Source organism: Dromiciops gliroides, chromosome 3, assembly GCF_019393635.1.
Source record: "Dromiciops gliroides isolate mDroGli1 chromosome 3, mDroGli1.pri, whole genome shotgun sequence".
Lineage (NCBI taxonomy): Eukaryota > Metazoa > Chordata > Mammalia > Microbiotheria > Microbiotheriidae > Dromiciops > Dromiciops gliroides.
In genome coordinates, this window is record NC_057863.1 from 241257770 (window position 1) to 241277945 (window position 20176).

A 20176-nucleotide genomic window follows, 5' to 3' on the forward strand; every position below is an offset into this window, starting at 1 on the left:
AGGGTTAAGTGACTTGCCCAGGGTCACACAGCTAGCAAATGTCAAGTGTCTGAGGCTGGATTTGAACTCAGGTCCTCCTGAATCCAAGGCCAGTGCTTTATCCATTGCACCACCTAGTTGCCCCGAATATTTTCAATTATTTGTCATTTCAATTATTTGTCTACCCTATTAGATTGTGAGTTCCTTGAGGTGAAGGGCTTATTTTTTTTTACCTTTCTATCCCTAGAACTCAGCCCAGTATCTAGCACTTAGTAAGCACTTAATAAATATTTATTCATTGACTGATTCCCTAATTTAATGTGTTGGTTATGCCGATGGTAGGAGCTACCTGGATTGCAGGAAGAGTGCAGGAATAGGTGGGAGCAAATCTGGGTCTGTAAGGTTGCCTTTGTATTCCTGAAGTGCTTGAGGTCAAGTAGATCACCTGGTATTTATCCATGTATGTAAAGAGAGAGAAATATGCTTACCAAATTCTATAGGTTCACTCCATTCACCCCATTTCTCATTTCGACGACTTGCTCTTATTTTCAGGATATGCTTTATGTCCTTGTCATAATTTGAGTAGTTATATTCATTGTTTGCAGATCCTTGTATCTTAAACTTCAAATGGGAAAAAAGAAAATAGAAAAAACCCCCCACATTTGTTACTGATTCTGTAGGATGAGGGATGTTACTTAAATGTCATTTTTTAAACTGGGAAACCTGAAATCTCTAAAATGTTTTAATGAGCATTTCCTCAATTTTGTATTGAGATGTTGAAATAAAGGATACCGTGTTGCAAATAAAATATACACCTTTGTTAATTATTACATCTAAACCTATTTAAAAACAATCTATATGTTTATGGTACATAATCTAAGTAAACCTCTTAGGGCTACTTTGCAATATTTCTATACCACTCAATGTCCTTCCATGTCATAGCCTTTTCTTTTTTTGGGGGGGGGCAGGGCAATGAGGGTTAAGTGACTTGCCCTGGGTCACACAGCTAGTAAATGTCAAGTGTCTAAGGTCAAACTTGAACTCAGGTCCTCCTGAATCCAGGGCCAGTGCTTTTTCCACTGCTCCACCTAGCTGCCGTCCTGTCATAGTCTTTTCAAGACAAGGCTGGCACATGCAGATGATTTGCTAAGCCCCTGGGCAGAGGAAGAGCAATCCTCACCTGGGGCAGAATATGTGGGTTCTGAATAGGGAGAATGAGCAGACATATAAAAATCAGGGCTATTATAGTACCCAGGGAATTCCAATGGGCTTTGACATGTCAAAAAACTGAATCCTAGAACAGAAATTGATACTGAGAAGTCTTTGTGAGGGTAGGAGGCAAACTGTAGGGAGTCCCCAGGTGCTGATTGTTTGTGTGACTCCACCTGAATCCCCAAAGACATTGTTTGTCCATATTAGTGATATTCTTTGCCTCTCCTTTGTTAGTGTGCTTACACACCCTGTGACCTTTCCTTCTTTGTCAGTGTCCATGAGACTGTGAGAGCATCTATCATTTTACCATGCAGAACATGTTCTAGGACTTTAGAACCAGGGTTTGGTGGAATGTCATTGCTGGAAGACCTTTACTACCTCTGCTTGTGCATGTTATGTTATCATGTTTTCTGTTTGTATCTTTTCCAATCTTCTACGTGCTGGAGGTAGCATATAACCTCTCTGAGTCAAGTGTATTCTGAAGAATGTTTTATTCTTGCCCAACCACAATAAACAGATGTGGGTGAAGGCTTTGAAGATAGATGTTGGGGGTCAAGGTGAGCTGGTCATAACAAAAACTAATGGTATATTGCAGAGATATGGAGTGTGGAAAATACTCTCAGCTGGTCTCTTTCAGATACAGAAATGAAAACCTGAGTGATGGGAAAGTGACCTCTCACCTCTTCTGCTAATTTTTAGGAAGCTTACTTAACACAGAAGTTACAGGGTTTAGTCAACCGACCAAGCAGTCAACGAGCAGGAATTTATTAAGCACCTACTTTGTGTCAGGCATTGTGTCTCACCAATTCCACCTCTTCTACTTCTCTCAACCACTACAGTCCAGGCCTCATTACTTTATCTCTGAAGATTGCAGGATCTTCATAATTGACCAGAATCCCATCTCTCTCCTCTCTTCCCCATTTTCCACGTAACTGCCAAATAGACATCCCCAAAATACACTTGATCATAAATGTCACTTCTTTGTCCAAGAAATTTCAGTTCTTCCGCAATGTTTTTAGTTCAAAGTACAAACTCATATTTTTGACATTTAAATCTCCTTACCTTCTAGCTCTAGTATAACTTTCTGGGTTAATTACACATTACTCTTCCCTTATGTACTCTGTGCTTAAGCCTACTTCAATCAAATGAGATAATAAAGGGGTTAGCACAATGCGTGGCACACAGTTGGAGTTTAATAAATGCATATTCTTTTCCTTCTTCCCTTCTCATAATTCTTGTTCCCCATACTAAACATTACATCTTCTACCTCTGTGCTTTTATACGGGTGAAGCCCTATACCTGGAATGCTTTCCCTTTTTACCCCAAATACTTGGAACCATTGGATTCCATTAAGGCTCAACTAAAATACCACCTCCTCCAGGAAGCCTTTCCTGATTTGCACAGTTGTTAGTGTCTGCCCCTCTTACCACCATATATTTATTTCTCTATGAACATGTTATATCTTCTTCATGGAATGTAAAGCTTTTGAAGGCAAGGACCATTTTCATTTTTGTCTTTGTATACCCAATGTCTAGCACAATGACTGGTGATTAAGCTCATTGATTGGTTGATTGATTGACCAGCATATATATGATCTTGGGAAAGTCTCACAATCACATTATATTGTTTCATTCCCCTCTATAAGAGTAGCATAGCTATTTTCAGTTCTATCCTGCCTGTAAAAGTTTATAGAGAGGATGGTAACAAATTTGAATGATTATCTTTTAACTTCAGGTGCACTTTGATAGCAAATCACAACAAAAGACCCAACTCACCGGCTTATCATTAGTGTACTCAGAGCCCTGTAAAAAAAAAAAAGAAAGAAAAAACTTATAAGTACTTTTACTTTGAAAAATCATTAAGGAAGTATCTGGCCAAGTCTCCCCTTTTGTGTCCTGGATGGTACTAGCAACAAACCTTCTTGAGTCAGAGGGCTAACTGATTCCCTTCTGGCCCAAAGCTCAAGAGCATGCCTGCTTTGTAATTGTGGGCAATAGCTGATGGTTTGCTGCTAAATGTTCAATGAGTGGCTTTCTAACAATGTAAGACGTATCTTTACATTTAATCTGTGTTACTTTTCTCTATCACTTTCTTAAGTCTAGAAATCAACAAAATGATAAATCAAACTCTGATTTGATTTTTTTGAGGTGTAGATGCTCACACCAAAATTTAACAATCAGCTCTCCCAGGTTTGCTTTGAACTGGCTCCAGTCCACTTCTAGGAAGACCTAGCTGCCTCCTTACCTTGGGAGATATGCTATAAGGATCCACTTGGACAATGTATGTGAACTGGTTTGCAGACCTGATAGTCCTGTACAAATGTCAGCAGTATCAAAGCAGAGGAAAAATTCTTCCCAGGTCTATAAAGTTACACTAAAAAGAACCCGAGATGTGGCTTAGCAGAATCGTGATGGACCTGTGCCTTTGTGTCTGGGCCCATGGCTTAGTACAGTGTCTTAACACATAATAAGTCCTTAATAAATAGTTAGTGATTGACTCTCTTCAGTCATATTGGGGCAAAGTGGGGCTTTTCTGAACATTATTACCAGTGTTTTTGAACAAGTATTTAATCAAGGCTCTTTTTTGGGGGGGAGGGGGCAGGGCAAAGAGGGTTAAGTGATTTGCCCAGGGTCACACAGCTAGTAAGTGTCAAGTGTCAAGTGTCTGAGGCCGGATTTGAACTCAGGTCCTCCTGAATCCAGGGCCGGTGCTTTATCCACTGCACCACCAGGCTGCCCCCTGTTTTTGACAATTAAAAATAATAACAAGGGGGCAGCTTGGTGGTGCAGTGGATAAAGCACCGGCCCTGGATTCAGGAGGACCTGAGTTCAAATCCGGCCTCAGACACTTGACACTTACTAGCTGTGTGACCCTGGGCAAATCACTTAACCATCATTGCCCTGCAAAAAAACAAAACAAAAAAACAAACACCCCCCCCCCCAATTTGGATATCATGTTTAACCCTCCAAAGAACTTTGAATGATAGCTGGCATTTATATAGGGCTTTAAAGAAGTGGTTTACATACATTACCTTATTTTATCCTCATTACAACTCTGGGAGATAGGGTCTATTACTATCCTTTTTTGAAGAATGAAGAAACTGAGGTTGAGAGAGGTTAAGTGACTTGCCCAGGGTCACACAATAAGTGTCTGAGCCAGGATTAGAGCTCAGGTATTCCTGACTCTAAGTCCTGCACTTTATGCACTGGGCCACTTTTTACCTTGGAATATACTTGAATTATATTTAATCCTTATAGTAACCTTATGAAGTAAGTGAAGCAGGTCTTAGTACTCCCCATGACCTAACTTGTTTCCTGGTTTTCATTTTTATTTTATTTTATTTATTTATTTTTCCCGAGGCAATGAGGGTTAAGTGACTTGCCCAGGGTTCACACAGCTAGTAAGTGTCAAGCGTCAGAGGCCAGATTTGAACTCAGGTACTCCTGAATCCAGGGCCGGTGCTTTATCCACTGTGCCACCTAGCTGCCCCCCTGGTTTCCATTTTTAAAAGAAATCTGTGGGCCCCCTTGAAACAGCAAAATTATAGCCTATGAGAAAGTCAAAAATAATAAAAAACTAGGGGTTCACATGGTGCAGCCTTCATCCAACTGGGTAACAAGAGAGGTTGTGCAGAGGACGCAGGCCAGAAACAGAGACTGCTTCTCTAGCACATGGAGGGTAACAATAGCTTCTGGGACTAGCTTCTCTCTTTTTCTCTTTTTTACTCTCTCTCTCTCTCACTCTCTCTCTCTCACTCTCTCTTTCTCTCTCTCTCTTTCTTACACTCTCTCATTCTCTCTCTCTCACTCTATCTCTTTCTCACTCTCTTTATCTTTCTTTCTTTTCCTTCCTTCCTTCCTTCCATTGGATATTTAATTGAATTCATAAAGACTTTTCCTCTTTCCCCTGGGATGCTTTTGCATGACAAAAAACATTTATCTGTTGCTGGTTGGTAAGTGGCTTTAGTGTGTCATCCTGTCCTTTCCCACCACAAGAATGTCCACAAAGCTAGAAATATGTAAATTGATAGCTAGTCTTTTAAAAAAAATTATTTTATTTTTAATTTGTGGGATAAAACAAGTATTTCCATAACATAGTATAATAAAAAATGACTACACATGAGATTTCAAATCTATTATGTACAACTTGCTATTCCACTTAAATATATAATAAAATTATGATGTCAATTCCTTTTTTTCCCATTTTTTTCTCCCTTTTCCATCCTAAGGATGGTAATGTGATACATTAGATACAAATATGTACACACACACACACACACATATATAAAAACTCATTCTATACATCTATTCATCAGTTCTTTCTCTGGATGCGGATAGCATCTTCCTTCATGTCCTTTGTAGTTAATTTGGGTATTTATAATAGTCAAAATAACCTGATTCTTCCTTTCTAATTCTAGAGTTCAATCAAATGTCTTCCCCTGGGTCCATGATGCAAAACAAACAAACAAACAAACAGACAAAAAACCAAGATGTTCCTTTCTTTTTCTCCTTCAGAAAAACTCTTCAAAGATGGGCAAAACACTGTTCACTTCACTGCATCCATTGCTAACATTTTCTTAGGCAGTTTTAAGTTAGTTTGTTATGTTGGCCAACAGGGCTGCTAACCTTTCCCTGTAATGAGCCAGGTTTGCACCAGCATTTAGGGTTGTTTCCAAAACAGGCCTATGAAATAGCATGGATTTCCTTCAGACTACTTGGTGTACATTTACACAGAGAAGAAATCACAACTAGAAAGTGGTATAAAGAAACATTTCAAACCATCTCATACTTACCTGTTTTTGTATGTCAAGCTGGTATTGAAATTCACTGTCATCAACATGAATTCTTGTTTTGGGTTTCTGCCATTGTATGAGACAATTTGACTTTGAGCAGTTCACAGTGATATTAGATGGTGGAGTAAACCTTTCTGCAACCCAAAATTCCAAGATAAAATACAAATCAGAGAAGGTCCCTTAAAAATATTTCCTTTGCTCCTTTTACCACCTGATAAGCCTGACCAGACCACCCTATTGAACTGTAAGAAACTTGTGGATGAGATTTCTGCTTGTACTTCCCTTAGCACCCAGACAATGCCTTACATTCTCAGTAAATATTTTGAATGAATGTATGTCATGTTAATTCTGGCTACCTGTTAAAGTCTGACAACAATCCTTCCTTCCTTCCTTCCTTCCTTCCTTCCTTCCTTCCTTCCTTCCTTCCTTCCTTCCTTCCTTCCTTCCTTCCTTCCTTCCTTCCTTCCTTCCTTCCTTCCTTCCTTCCTTCCTTCCTTCCTTCCTCTTCTCTTTTTTCTTTATTCATACAATTATTATTCATAAACTCCTTCTTAATCCTCATCTTTCTTGGACTCTTTCCAGCATTTGACATGTAATCACTCTATTCCTGGATTTTCTTTCTTCTCTCTCTGGGTTTTCATGACACTGCTTACTTGATCATTATCCATGTTCCACTAACTGTAGATATACTCCAAGGTTGTGTCCTGGGATCTCGATCTCGATCTCGATCTCTCTCTCTCTCTCTCTCTCTCTCTCTCTCTCTCTCTCACATCTTCCTCCCCCCTCCCTCTCCTCTCTTTTTCATTCTCTCTCTCTCATGTTTGTAACCTCATTCACGCCCTCATGTTCAATTATTATCTTTACATAAATGACTCCAAGAGCTATATATCCAGCCCTGGTCTTTCTCTTGAGCTCTCGTCTCATATCAAAAAGTATCTTTTGGGCATTTTGAACTGGATTTCTTTCTTTCTTTCTTTTTTTATTTCTTTCTTTCTTTCTTTCTTTTATTTTATTTTTTGCAGGTCCATGGGGGTTAAGTGACTTGCCCAGGGTCACACAGCTAGTAAGTATCAAGTGTCTGAGGTCAGATTTGAACTCAGGTACTCCTGAATCCAGGGCCGGTGCTTTATCCACTGTGCCACCTAGCTGCCCCTAAACTGGATTTCTAAAGGCATCTCAAAATCAAACAGAACTTCTCTCTCCCTCACAATGTACATCTATTAAAAACTTCATTATTTCTGTCAAGGACACTACTATCCTTCTAGCTTCCCATATTTGTAATCATGGCATCTTCCTGTGCAACTCCTTCTTTCTCATTCCATATATCCAATCATTTGCTAAGTCTTGTCAATTCTTTTCTTTTTTCTTTTTCTTTTTCTTTTTTTTTGGGCAGGGCAATGGGGGTTAAGTGACTTGCCCAGGGTCACACAGCTAGTAACTGTCAAGTGTCTGAAGTTGGATTTGAACTCAGGTTCTTCTGAATCCAGGGCCGGTGCTCTATCCACTGTACCAACTAGCTGCCCCCAACCTTGTCAATTCTAACTACAACAGATCTCAAATCTGTCTCCCAAATGGGCCACTACTCTAATTCAGGGTCTCATTCCCTTTCCCTAGACAATAACAACAGAGTTCCAATTGGGCTTTCTGCTTTCTTCAATCCAGTCACCATACATCTACCATGTGATTTTCTTAAAATGTGGTTATGACCATGCTGCTCTCCGGTTCAATAAACTCCAGTGGCTCTCTATTGACTCTGAGGATCAAACACAGATTCTTCTGTATGACGCTTCAAGTTCTTTAAAGTGTGATTCCAATATATTTTTTTCTAGGCTTATTACTTATCATTGCCCTTCATATACTCAATGGTTTAGTCAGACTGGTTTTTTTTTGCTGTTTCTCACATACAACATTGCATCTCCCACATTTGCACATAGATTTTCCTCAAGTCCTGGAATATACTCTCTTCTTACCTCTAGTACTCAGAATTCCTAGCTTCAAAGTTCAATTCAGGTTCCATGTCCAACATCTAACCTTTACTGATTCACCTCCTCTCCACCCCAGGTGCCAGTGCCATCATCTCAAAATTACCTCATATTTGCTTTTCTTGCATTTTGTATACACTTATTATGTATACAAGTTGTTTCTCTAAATAGAAACAGGGCCATTTCATTTTTGTTTTTACATCTTCAGCTGCTAACATAGTTCCTGGCACATAAAAGGTTCTAAATAAACACTTGTTGATGGTTTGATTTTTCTTTCTTTCTTTCTTTTTTTTTTGGCTGGGCAATGAGGGTTAAGTGACTTGCCCAGTGTCACACAGCTAGTGTCAAGTGTCTAAGGCCAGATTTGAACTCAGATCTTCCTGAATACAGGGCCGGTGCTTTATCCACTGTGCCACCTAGCTGCCCCAATGGTTTGATTTCTTTCTTTCTTTCTTTCTTTTTTTTTTTTGGTGAGGCAATTGGGGTTAAGTGACTTGCCTAGGGTCACGCAGCTAGTAAGTGTTAAGTGTCTGAGGCTGGATTTGAACTCAGGTCCTCCTGACTCCAGGGCTGGTGCTTTATTCACTGTGCCACCTAGCTACCCCAATGGTTTGATTTCTTAACAAACTGTTTCAACCTTCCCTAATGCTAGAAAATGGTGGTAGCAATCTAGGGATTATAGATGGAATACAGGTTTGGTTCTTTGACAACAGTGCCAACTATGGCAAGCCCTGTGAGAACAATTGGCACTAAAATACCTCCTATTTGTCCTTGGAGTTCAGATACCTCAGTCAATCAAAGTCAGTAGGGAGCCACTGGAGGTTACCGATCAGGAGAGTATAATAGACATACTCATATTTTAAGAAAATCACATGGTAAATATGCATGCTGCCTGGATGGAAGAAGGCATAGACTTAAGGCAGAAGTCCCAATTAGGCTCTGATCTCATGATCCAGGTAAGAGGTAATAAGACTCTGAATTAGAACAGTAGTTGTATGAATAAAGAGACAGGGACAAACTGGAGATATGTTGTGGAGGCAGAATTGATAAGACCTAGAAAATGATTAGATATATGGGACGAGAGAAAGTGAGTTGCACAGGAAGATGCTATGGTGGCATTTTTGCCAAGTCCTGTATTTCACTGGCCAACAAATGTGTTGTTATTTTATTTGAGGAATCCTATAAGTTTGAGCCATTCAGTATATTATCAATATGAACATATCTTTGACTTTTAATGTATAGGTAATGTCATGTAATGTGCTTCTCACCTATTAAAATTAGTGAAATTTTCTTAGAACAAAACTGTTTGATTTTTATTCTTTTGCTGGTACCATTTACAATGAAGACAGCCTTGCCATTGAATTGAACTTTATCAAAGTGACATCCAACATGTCTCTTCTGGGAATCCTTTATGTAATTAGAACATTCTTTGCTGCAATAGCCCAAATACTTCAGATTAGTAGGATGTAATACCTTGCATCATAATTCTAATGGTTTTTATCTACAGTTAAAATTTACCTCAGGGGAAAGTTTATATCTCTAAATATTTACATGATTAAAATAGAGAAAGAGGAGATCAATTAATTGGGCATGCAACAACAACAACAACAACAACAAAAAATAGAAAAAGAATAAATTAAAAATCCCCAATTAAATACCAAATCTGAAAATCAAAGGAGAGATTAATAAAATTGAAAGTAAGAAAAAAATGGAATTAATAAATGAAACTAAGAGTTGGTTTTATGGAAAAAAAACCCTAATAAAATAGATAAACCTTTGGTTAATGTGATTTAAAATAAGAAAGAAGAAAAACAAATTACCAGTATAAAAAATGAAAAGGGTGAATTAACCACCAATGAAGTAGAAATTAAAGAAATAATAAGGTACTATTTGGCCCAATTATATGCTAATAAATCTGACAATCTAAATGAAAGGATAAATATGTCCAAAAATATAAATTGCCCAGCTTAACAGAAGATGAAATAAAATATTTAAATATGCCCATTTTGGAAAAAAACAAAACACAATTGAACAAGCCATCAATGAGCTTCCTAAGAAAAAGTCTCTAGGACCAGATGGATTTACAAGTGAATTCTAGCAAATATTTAAAAAAACAATTAATTCCAATACTATATAAACTATTTGGAAAAGTAGCTGAAGAAGGAGTCCTACCAAGTGTCTTCTATGGGACAAATCTGGCCCGGATACCTAAACCAGGAAGAAAAAAACAGAGAAAGTAATTAAAATCTCCCCAATGAATATTGAAGCAAACATTGTAAATAAAATATCTTAAAAATATTAAAAAAGAGATTACAGCCATTTATCACCAGGATAATATATTATGACCAGGTGGGATTTATACCAGGAATGCAGGACTAGTTCAGTATTAGGAAAACTATAAACATAATCAACCACATCAATAACAAAACTAACCCAAATTATATGATTATCTCAATAGATGGATGCAGAGAAAGTTTTTGATTAAAAAAAAAAACACCCATTCCTATTAAAAAGGCTAGAAAGCCAGGCAGCTAGGTGGCACAATGGATAGAGCACTGGCCCTGGATGCAGGACCTCAGTTCAAATCCGGCCTCAGACAATTGATACTTATTAGCCTTGTGACCCTGGGCAAGTCACTTAACCCAAATTGCCTCACAAAAAAAAAAAGTCTAGAAAACATAGGAATCAATGGAGTTTTCCTTAAAATGATAGGTAGTATTTATCTAAAACCACCAGTAAGCATTACCTTTTTTTTTTTTAGTGAGGCAATTGGGGTTAAGTAACTTGCCCAGTGTCACACAGCTAGTAAGTGTGTAAAGTGTCTGAGGTAGGATCTGAACTCAGGTCCTCCTGAATCCAGGGCCAGCACTCTATCCACTGTGCCACCTAGCTGCCCCATAGCATTACATTTAATGGAGGTAAATTAGAAGCATTCCCAGTAAGATCAGGTGAAACAAGGATATCCATTATCACCACTATTATTCAATGTTGTACCAGAAATGTTAGCTTTAGGAATAAGAGAAAAAAAAAGAAATTGAAGGAATTAAAATAGGCAAGGAGAAAAAAAAAAACTAACGCTTTGCAGATGATATTATGGTATATTTAAAGAACCCTAAAGAATCAACTAAAAAACTACTTGAAACAAAACTTACGTAGCATTTTCTGAATAAAGGTAATACTGGACATCATCTGGAGCTGCTTTGCCTACTGTCCAAGTACAATTCATGAAATTAACATTGTAAACAATACAGGAGAAGTTTTCTGCAGCTGTATCCTCTCCTGGGTAGAAATAGGAAGGACACAAAATGTATTTTGAAGTTAAAATCTGACTTCCACATGGCGTAAATTAAAAGGAGTCCTTTATGATTCCAAATCTGTTTAACTTTGCTGAACTTTTAATGTTATTTAGTAATTAGTTTTCTTTTGTTTTTTTGTGATCAACATTTTTATTTATAGTTTGGGTTCCAATTTTTATTCCTCTTTCTCTCCCTCTCCTACGCCCTCCCTGAGGTGGCAAGTAATCAGTATGATTGTATAAAACATTATCATATTTGTCATTTTTGTTTTGTTTTGTTTTTGTTTTTTTTTGGGGGGTGGGGCAGTGAGGGTTAAGTGACTTGCCCAGGGTCACACAGCTAGTAAGTGTCTGAGCCTGGTTTTGAACTCAGGTCCTCCTGAATCCAGAGCCAGTGCTTTATCCACTGTGCCACCTAGCTACCCCCTATATTTGTCATTTTGTACAAGAAAACTTGGTTAAAAGAGAAAAATGAAATAGTGAAAAATAGCATTCTTCAGTCTGTTCCATCAATATTAGTTCTTTCTTTGGTGGTGGATAGTATGTTTGTTTCATCAATAGTCCTTTGGGAACGTCTTGGATCACTGTATTGTTGAGAATAGTCAAGTCATTCACAATTCTTCATCAAAAGATATTGCTGTCTCTGTGCACAATGTTCTCTTGGTTCTGCTCACTTCACTATGCATCATTTCATACATGTCTTTCCAAGCCTTTCTGAAATCATCTTGCCTGTCATTTCTTATAGAACAGCATTATTCCATTAGCATCATGTATACCACAGTTTGTTTAGACATTCCCCAATTAATGGGCATTCTTTTGATTTCCAATTCTTAGCCACCACAAAAAGAGCTGCTATAAATATTTTTGTACAAATAGGTCTTTTTCCTCTTTTTGGGGATGTCTTTGGGATATAAGCCTAACACTGGTATTGCTGGATCAAAGGGTATTCACAGTTCTATAGCCCTTTGGGCATAGTTCTAAATTGCTCTCCAGAATGGTTGGATCTTTTCACAACTCCACCAACAGTGGATTAGCATCCCAACTTTCCCACATCCCCTCCAATATCCAATATTTTCTGTTTTTGTTATATTTGCCACTCTGATATGTGTGAAGTGATACCTCAGAGTTGTTTTAATTTGCATTTTTTTGATCAATAGTGATCTAGAGCATTTTTTCATATAGATATCTTTGATTTCTTTGTCTAAAAATTGCTTGTTCATATCCTTTGACCATTTATCAATTGGGGAATGACTTGTATTTTTATAAATTTGACTCAGTTCTCTATATATTTGAGAAATGAGGCCTTTATCAGAGATATTTGTTTCAAAAAATTTTTCCCAGTTTTCTACTTCCCTTGTAATCTTGGTTACTTTAGTTTTGTTTGTGAAAAAGCTTTTTAATTTTGTATAATCAAAATGGTCTATTTTAAAATTTTATTTTAATCTCTATATCTTCTTTGGTCCTAAATTCTTCCTCTGCCTATAAAACTAACAGATAAACAATTCCATACTCTCTTAATTTGCTTATGGTATCATCCTTTATGTGTAAATCATGTACCCATCAGTAATTAGTTTTCAAACTTCTCTCTAACCTTGGCTTCCAGGATGAGGTTCCATACTGTAATTACCACTTTTGATCACACATGTGGACCATATCCTTTAGAAGCTCATCATTAACTAATCTCTAACTGGATGATCTCTCAGACCTCTAGTAGTCTACATTTCTCAGTTTCTGGAGTACAAACCTATTGTGTTTTTTTTTTTTTAGTGAGGCAATTGGGGTTAAGTGACTTGCCCAGGGTCACACAGCTAGTAAGTGTTTAGTGTCTGAGGCCGGATTTGAACTCAGGTACTCCTGACTCCAGGGCCTGTGCTTTATCCACTGTGCCACCTAGCCGCCCCAGTACAAACCTATTGTGCCATTGCTTCTGCTATAGTTTAAGTATGTTTTCCCTTGAAGCATCTCCTTTCTGCTCAACACATATACCCATTTGCTCGGCTTAGTTTAGTTCATGCAATGGCTGTATTTAAATGATTTCTCTAACTGGGCTACATTCCAAATTGTACATGGCAAAAGAAAGTTATTTATCTTTCAATTGTGCCCTTCCCCCATTAACTAATGTGCCAATCAGAGGTGGCAATACCACCTACTTCACCAATACACCCAAGCAAAAAATCTTTGTAGCTCAAATAAACTCTTCTTTACCTGATTATTTTTTCTTCATGTCAATATTTGCCACTAACTTCTGTAAAACATGCTTCTACTTTATCTCTCACAGACAACTACTCTGGGCTTTCTCAACTGGTTCTTTCTTGAACTACAGGCTACCTTATGTTCTTTCTGAACATTAGAAAATCATGGATTTAGAGGTACCTTAGAGGCTAGCTAATTCAACCTTTCCATGTTACATATGAGGAAATTGAGTCCCAGAAAGTTAAAGTGACTTGCCTAAATTTGTACAAGAAGTAAGTAAAAGAGCCAAGATTTTAATATAGTTCCACCAACTACAAATATACTAGTCTTTCCCTTTTTTTTCAGTGCTTCCTCTAAAATTGACTTCTCCACTTGTCATTTCTATTTAAGTAGTTAGCCCTCTGATTAATAGCTTTTTACAACGGTTTTCAATGGGGTAATAGATCAGCATCTTCCAAGGATTTTATTAGGCTATATTAGACAGTTTTGCTTAACTTATCTCCTACTAGCTGGGCAATTGGGTGACTCAGTGGATAAAGCACTGAGCTTGGAGTCAGGAAGACCTGAGTTCAAATTTGGCCTCAGATACTAAATGTGTGACTCTGGGCAAGTTACTTAACACCTGCCTCCGTTTTCTCATCCATAAAGTAGGAATAATAATAGCACCTACCTCACAGGGTTGTTGTTAGGATCAAATGAGATAATAATTGTGAAGTGCCTAGTACAATGCCTGGCACATAGTAATATAGCATATAATGCTATATAAATGTTAGCTATTGTTGTTATTATTATTATTCTTTCATCTCCCTTAGTTGCTCTCTAATAAACTTATAGGTCTCTATCTTCCATGGATTATGCCAGTTCTGTCCCTGAGCCTTTGCTTAAGATAGATCCTATGGGGCAGCTAGGTAGCACAGTGGATAAAGCACTGGCCCTGGATTCAGGAGAACCTGAGTTCAAATCTGACCTCAGACACTTGACACTTACTAGCTGTGTGACCCTGGGCAAGTCACTTAACCCTCATTGCCCCACACACTCAAAAAAAAAAAAAGACAGATCCTATGACCAAAACAACTTCCCCATCCTTGCTCACCAAGTCCCTTTTTGTCTTTAGGGGATTCTTGAAGTTCCATGAGTGGAATCCAATTCTAGCCTTGGTGAGATAGATAGGAAAAGTAAAAAAAAAAAAAGGAAACTGCCCAGATCTTTGGTAATGTCCCTAGAAACATTCAACTAAAGGTACTCAATTTTAATCCTGTGCTAACCTTCTTGTTCCTGTGTCAGACAGCATGTTGAGGTCAATAATATCCATGTCCAAATAAAAGCCACAAGATCAGCCATGGAGTAGGCCATTCAGAGCAGAACTGGTGAACTGGAAGAGACAAAAACAGTTGTCAACATACTCAGAGACTTTAGAAAATCTGCTCCTTTATGTTTCTAGCCATGAGAAGTACTGGGAACATTCATCAGAGAGACAATTCAGGACAGCTTTGAATTAATCCATATAGAGATCAAATGCCCCAAAATCCAGTATTGGTCTTCATGGTGAGAAATGATTCAGTTTATTTTGTGGTGAACTAGTCTTCTCTTCATGGGCAGCTAGGTGTCACTGGGCCTGAAGTTAGGAAGACTCACCTTTAAGACTCATCAAATCTGGCCTCAGATACTTACTAGCTTTGTGACCCATGGCAAGTCACTTAACCCTATTTACCTCAGTTTCCTTATCTGTAAAATGACCTAGAGAAGGAAATGGCAGACCTCTCCAATATCTTCTGCCAAAAAATCCCCCAAATCCTCAAAGGGATCATGAACAGTCAGACATGACTGAAATGATTAAGCAACAGCAGTTTTCTCTTCACTCTTTTTTTTTTTTGCAGGGCAATTGGGGTTAAGTGATTTGCCCAGTGTCACACAGCTAGTGTCAAGTGTCTGAGGCTGGATTTGAACTCAGGTTCTCCTGAATCCAGGGCCGGTGCTTTATCCACTGCACCACCTAGCTGCCCCTTCACTCATTTTCAATAGCTTGATAGCAGTAGTCTCATTAACTAGGTATTATGATGGAGGACAACATTGAGTACTTGGTTGGTCCATGATCCAACTCTGGCATATGGGATAAAAAATCTGAATGTTTTCTCATTTTATATTGGCATTAGAGAAGGATTTCCCCTTGTGTCAGAGGCTAAGTTTTCATGACAACAGAACTAGACTCCATTACAAAATGAGTGCTCTGTGCTGTTGTGTCATGAAGACAAGCCATGGTACATTTCCATTGTAGCTGAGGGTTCTCACATAGACCCAGTCAGAATTTAGCGGGGACACCTTAATCACAGATAGGATAATTGCAGGTTGTTGATGAGTCAGTGTCACCAACCCAAAGACTAGGATTAAAGATAGATGGCCCAAATCCATTTCTCCCACCTCGATGAATGACTGAAGTCTTCCCTGACTAGTATAGTTCACACTGATATCTCATTTTTCAGAATTCTAGAAACATTTACTGTACATTCCATTTCTTTGGGCTCATAATAAATGTTCAATTGGCAACAATTGTCCCTATTTTGTGGGGGCAAAGTATGAATTCTTATAAAGAAACTAAGGGATGAGGTACAAGAAGGCTCAGGTAGATGTGTCCTTTATTTCCTCTTCAACCCTGATGAAAGTAAGTTTCCAACATTACCAGCTCTCCACCCCCACCTGTTTCTTCTGTATTAGTTTTTCCTTTCATTCCCTGTTTTTATGAGATAATTACTCCTTTTCCTACCGAATTTTCTTTTTTAGAATCACCCCATAATATACAACTCAGCCACAATCTTTCTTTCTTTCTTTCTTTTTTAAAGTGAGGCAATTGGGGTTAAGTGACTTGCCCAGGGTCACACAGCTAGTAAGTGTTAAGTGTCTGAGGCCGGATTTGAACTCAGGTCCTCCTGACTCCAGGGCCAGTGCTCTATCCACTGTGCCACCTAGCTGCCCCTAGCCACAATCTTTCAAACTACCTTAGTAATAATAAGTTTTAAGAATAACATTGCTAATAATAACCAATATTAATAACATTTTGGTATATCATTGGTAAACAGTTTGACCTTAATCAGTGCCTTATAATTTGTCTTTAACGATGTTCTTATATTTCTTCTGGATCTTTCATATCAAATTTTCCTTTGAGTTTTGGTCTTTTTGTTAAAAGTACTTGAAAATCTTTCAGTGCATCAAATGCCCATTTCTTTCTTTCTTTTTTTTTTTCAGGATTATTCTCAGCTTTGTTGGATAAGTTATTCTTGGATGCAACCCCAGCTCCTTTGCTCTTTGAACTATAATGTTCCATTATACTGTGTACAATGTAACAGTAACATTGTGCAATGATCAACTATGACAGACTTAGCTCTTCTCAGCAAATACAATGATCCAAGATGATTCCAAAGGACTCATGATGGAAAATTCTCTCCACATCCAGAAAAAAGAACTGTTGAATCTGAATGCATATTGAACCATACTGTTTCTTACTTTTTTTTTGAGTTTTTTCTCTTTTGTTCTGATTCTTCTTCTACAATATGACTAATGCAGAAATATGTTTAATGTGATTGTACATAAATAACCTATATCAGATTGCTTGCTGTCTTGGGGAGGGTGGAGGGAGAAAAATTTGAAATTAGAGACATTAAAGCAAATGTGGAAAACTATCTCTACATGTAACTAGAAAATAATAAAATACTTTTATCATTAAAAAATGCTCTAAATTGTTATTGATTAGAGAAATGCAAATTAAAACAACCTTGAGAAATCACTTTACACCTACCAGATTGACTAAAATGATAGAAGGGAAGAATGACAAATGTTGGAGGGAATGTGGAAAAATTGCAACACTGATTCATTGTTGGTGGAACCATAAATCGATCCAACCAGTTTGGAGGGCAATCTGGAATTTTACCCAAAGAGTTATTAAACTAACTCTACCCTTTGACCCAGCAATACCACTATGTGGTCTATTTCTTTTTTGTTTGTTTGTTTTTGTTTTAAATCACAAAAGTATTTTGTATTTTGTTATTTTCCAGTTACATGTAGAGATAGTTTTCAACATTTATTTATTTTTTTTTTGGTGAGGTGATTGGGGTTAAGTGACTTGCCCAGGGTCACACAGCTAGTAAGTGTCAAGTGTCTGAGGTTGGATTTGAACTCAGGTCCTCTTGACTCCAGGGTTGGTGCTCCATCCACTGTGCCACCTAGCTGCCCCAACATTTGTTTTTATAAGATTTCTAGTTCCACATTTTTCTCCCTCCCTCCCTCCCTTCCCTCCCCCTTCCCAAAGATAGCAAGCAATCTCATATAGGTTATATATGTAAAATCAAATTAAGCATATTTCTGGATTAGTCATGCTGTGAAAGAAAAATCAGAACAAAAGGGAAAAACTTCAAAAAAGAAAAAAAAACAACAAAAAAAAGTAGAAACAGTATGGTTCAATCTGCATCCAGATTCCACAGTTCTTTTTTCTGGATGTGGAGAGCATTTTCCATCATGAGTCTTTTGGCATTGTCTTGGATCCTTGTATTGCTGAGAAGAGCCAAGTCTATCACAGTTGATCATCACACAGTGTTGTTGATACTGTGTACAATGTTCTCTTGGTTCTGCTCATTTCACTCAGCATCAATTCATTTAAGTCTTTCCAGGTTTTTCTGAAATCCATTTGCTTATCATTTCTTACAGTACAATAGTATTCCATGACAATCCTATACCACAACTTGTTTAGCCATTCCCCAATTGATGGACATCCCCTCAGTTTCCAATTCTTTGCCACCACAAAAAAAGCAGCTATAAATATTTTTGTACATGTGGGTCCTTTTCCCTTTTTTATGATCTCTTTGGGATATAGACCTAACAGTGGAACAGGCAATGCCAAGTGATGAAACTTTCCCTACCAGGGCAGATCTTCTGAGACATTCAGAGGTTAAGTGACTTGCTCAGGGTCATATAACCAATATTTGTCAGAGGTGAGGCTTAAACCCAGATATTCCTGACTCCAAGGCCTAACTCTCTATTGACTACCCCATACTATTTCTCTGAACTATACCTAATAACTTGTTATTATTTGCAGATGTTGCTTTCACTGTTCTTAGAGCTGTCTTTTTATCATCTTGATGAACTAGATCTGAAAGGCATAGCAGGTACCCAGCCAATATGTAATTGGGGGAAAGGGTACGATGAGGAATATTTTAAATTACTACATTTTGTAAGTAAATATTTCTATATTTGTCATAAACCAAGTCACATTGTGGTCTAGTTTGTGTGGTTAGATTCAACATGTCCAAAACAGAATTTATCTTTTCCTTATCCTCCTACCCATTCCTACTTATCCTCTCACAGAGGGCTTCACCATGTTCCCAGTCACCCATACTCACAACCTAGGAAAGTAATTGACTCCTCACTCTCATTCCATATATTCAACTTGTTATCAAGGAATGTTGATTTCACCCTTACAACATCCCTCCAGTATACCTCCTCTCCTCAGACACTGCCTGTATTCTGGGGCAGGCCCTCATCATCTCATCCTTATTTTATCACAATACCTTGCTGGTGGGTCTGCCTGACTCGAGTATCTCTCCAATCCATTCTATTCTCCATTCAACCACTAAAGTGATTTTCCCAAAGAACAGGTCTGACCATGTCTCCCTACCGCCCAAATTCCAGTTGACTCCAGGATCAAATACAAAATGCTCTGTTTGACATTCAAAGCCTTCCATAACCTCCCTCCCTCCTCCCTTTTCAGTCTTCCTATACCTTAGAGGCAGTTGGGTGGTATAATTGTTAGAACACTGGTCCTGAACTTGGGAGGACCTGAGTTCAAATTTGACCTCAGATACTTGCCAGCTGTGTGATCCAGGGCAAGTCACTTAACTACAATTGTCTTAAACATCCAGGGCCATCTCCAGTCATCTTTATATGTGTCTTGACACTGGACCTAGATGGCTCTGGAGGAGAGAGTGAGGTTGGTGACCTTGCACAGCCCTCCCTCACTTAAATCCAATTCACTGAAAGTCATGGCATTACCCTGATGTCGTGGTCCTCTTCAAGAATGAAGAACAGGGGCAGCTGGATGGCGCAGTGGATAGAGCACTGGCCCTGGATTCAGGAGGACCTGAGTTCGGATCCGGCCTCAGACACTTAACACTAGCTGTGTGACCCTGGGCAAATCACTTAACCCCAATTGCCTAACCAAAAAAAAAAAAAAAAGGAAAAAAAGGAATGAAGGACAAACAACAACAATCTTGTTCCTTATTCCTGGACATGTACTATGATCAAGTGGCATTGGTCTCCTGGCTGTTCCATGAACATGACACTCCATCCCTTGACTCTGGCATTTTCTCTGACTGTTTCCAATGCCTAGAACACTTTCTCTCCTCATCTCTGTCCCACCTAAAATCCCATCTTCTATAGGAAATCATTTCCCAACTTCTCTTAATTCTAGTGTTTTTTCTCTGTTAATTATTTTCTATATATCCTATATGTAGCTTGTTTGCATATACATTTTTTGTAATTTCCTCCGTAAGAGTACAAACTCTGTGAAGTTGCCTCTTTTTGTATCCCCTTAGTTTAGCACAGTGCCTACTACATTTTTTAGCTGTTTGATCATTTCAATTGTCTGACTCTTTGTGACTGAATTTGGCATTTTCTTGGCAAAGAAAATTCTTTCTGATTCCAGATCTACTATTTACTGTGCCATGCACCTAGGTATAC

General features: G+C 38.1%; 1 protein-coding gene across 2 annotated transcripts in view; it reads right to left on the minus strand.

Moving 5' to 3' along the window:
- Positions 1-20176, minus strand: part of CSF2RA (colony stimulating factor 2 receptor subunit alpha) — a 77136-nt gene that overhangs the window by 16965 nt on the left and 39995 nt on the right. For both annotated transcript variants that reach the window (XM_043991435.1, XM_043991436.1), the window contains 7 exons: positions 14719-14825; positions 11118-11244; positions 10138-10173; positions 9234-9397; positions 5984-6117; positions 2967-2993; positions 468-600 (listed from right to left, as the gene is read on the minus strand). In XM_043991435.1, coding sequence (XP_043847370.1) covers positions 468-600; positions 2967-2993; positions 5984-6117; positions 9234-9397; positions 10138-10173; positions 11118-11244; positions 14719-14806 — 709 coding nt within the window. In that variant the 5' untranslated portion in view covers positions 14807-14825. The remainder of the gene's footprint in view (positions 1-467; positions 601-2966; positions 2994-5983; positions 6118-9233; positions 9398-10137; positions 10174-11117; positions 11245-14718; positions 14826-20176) is intronic.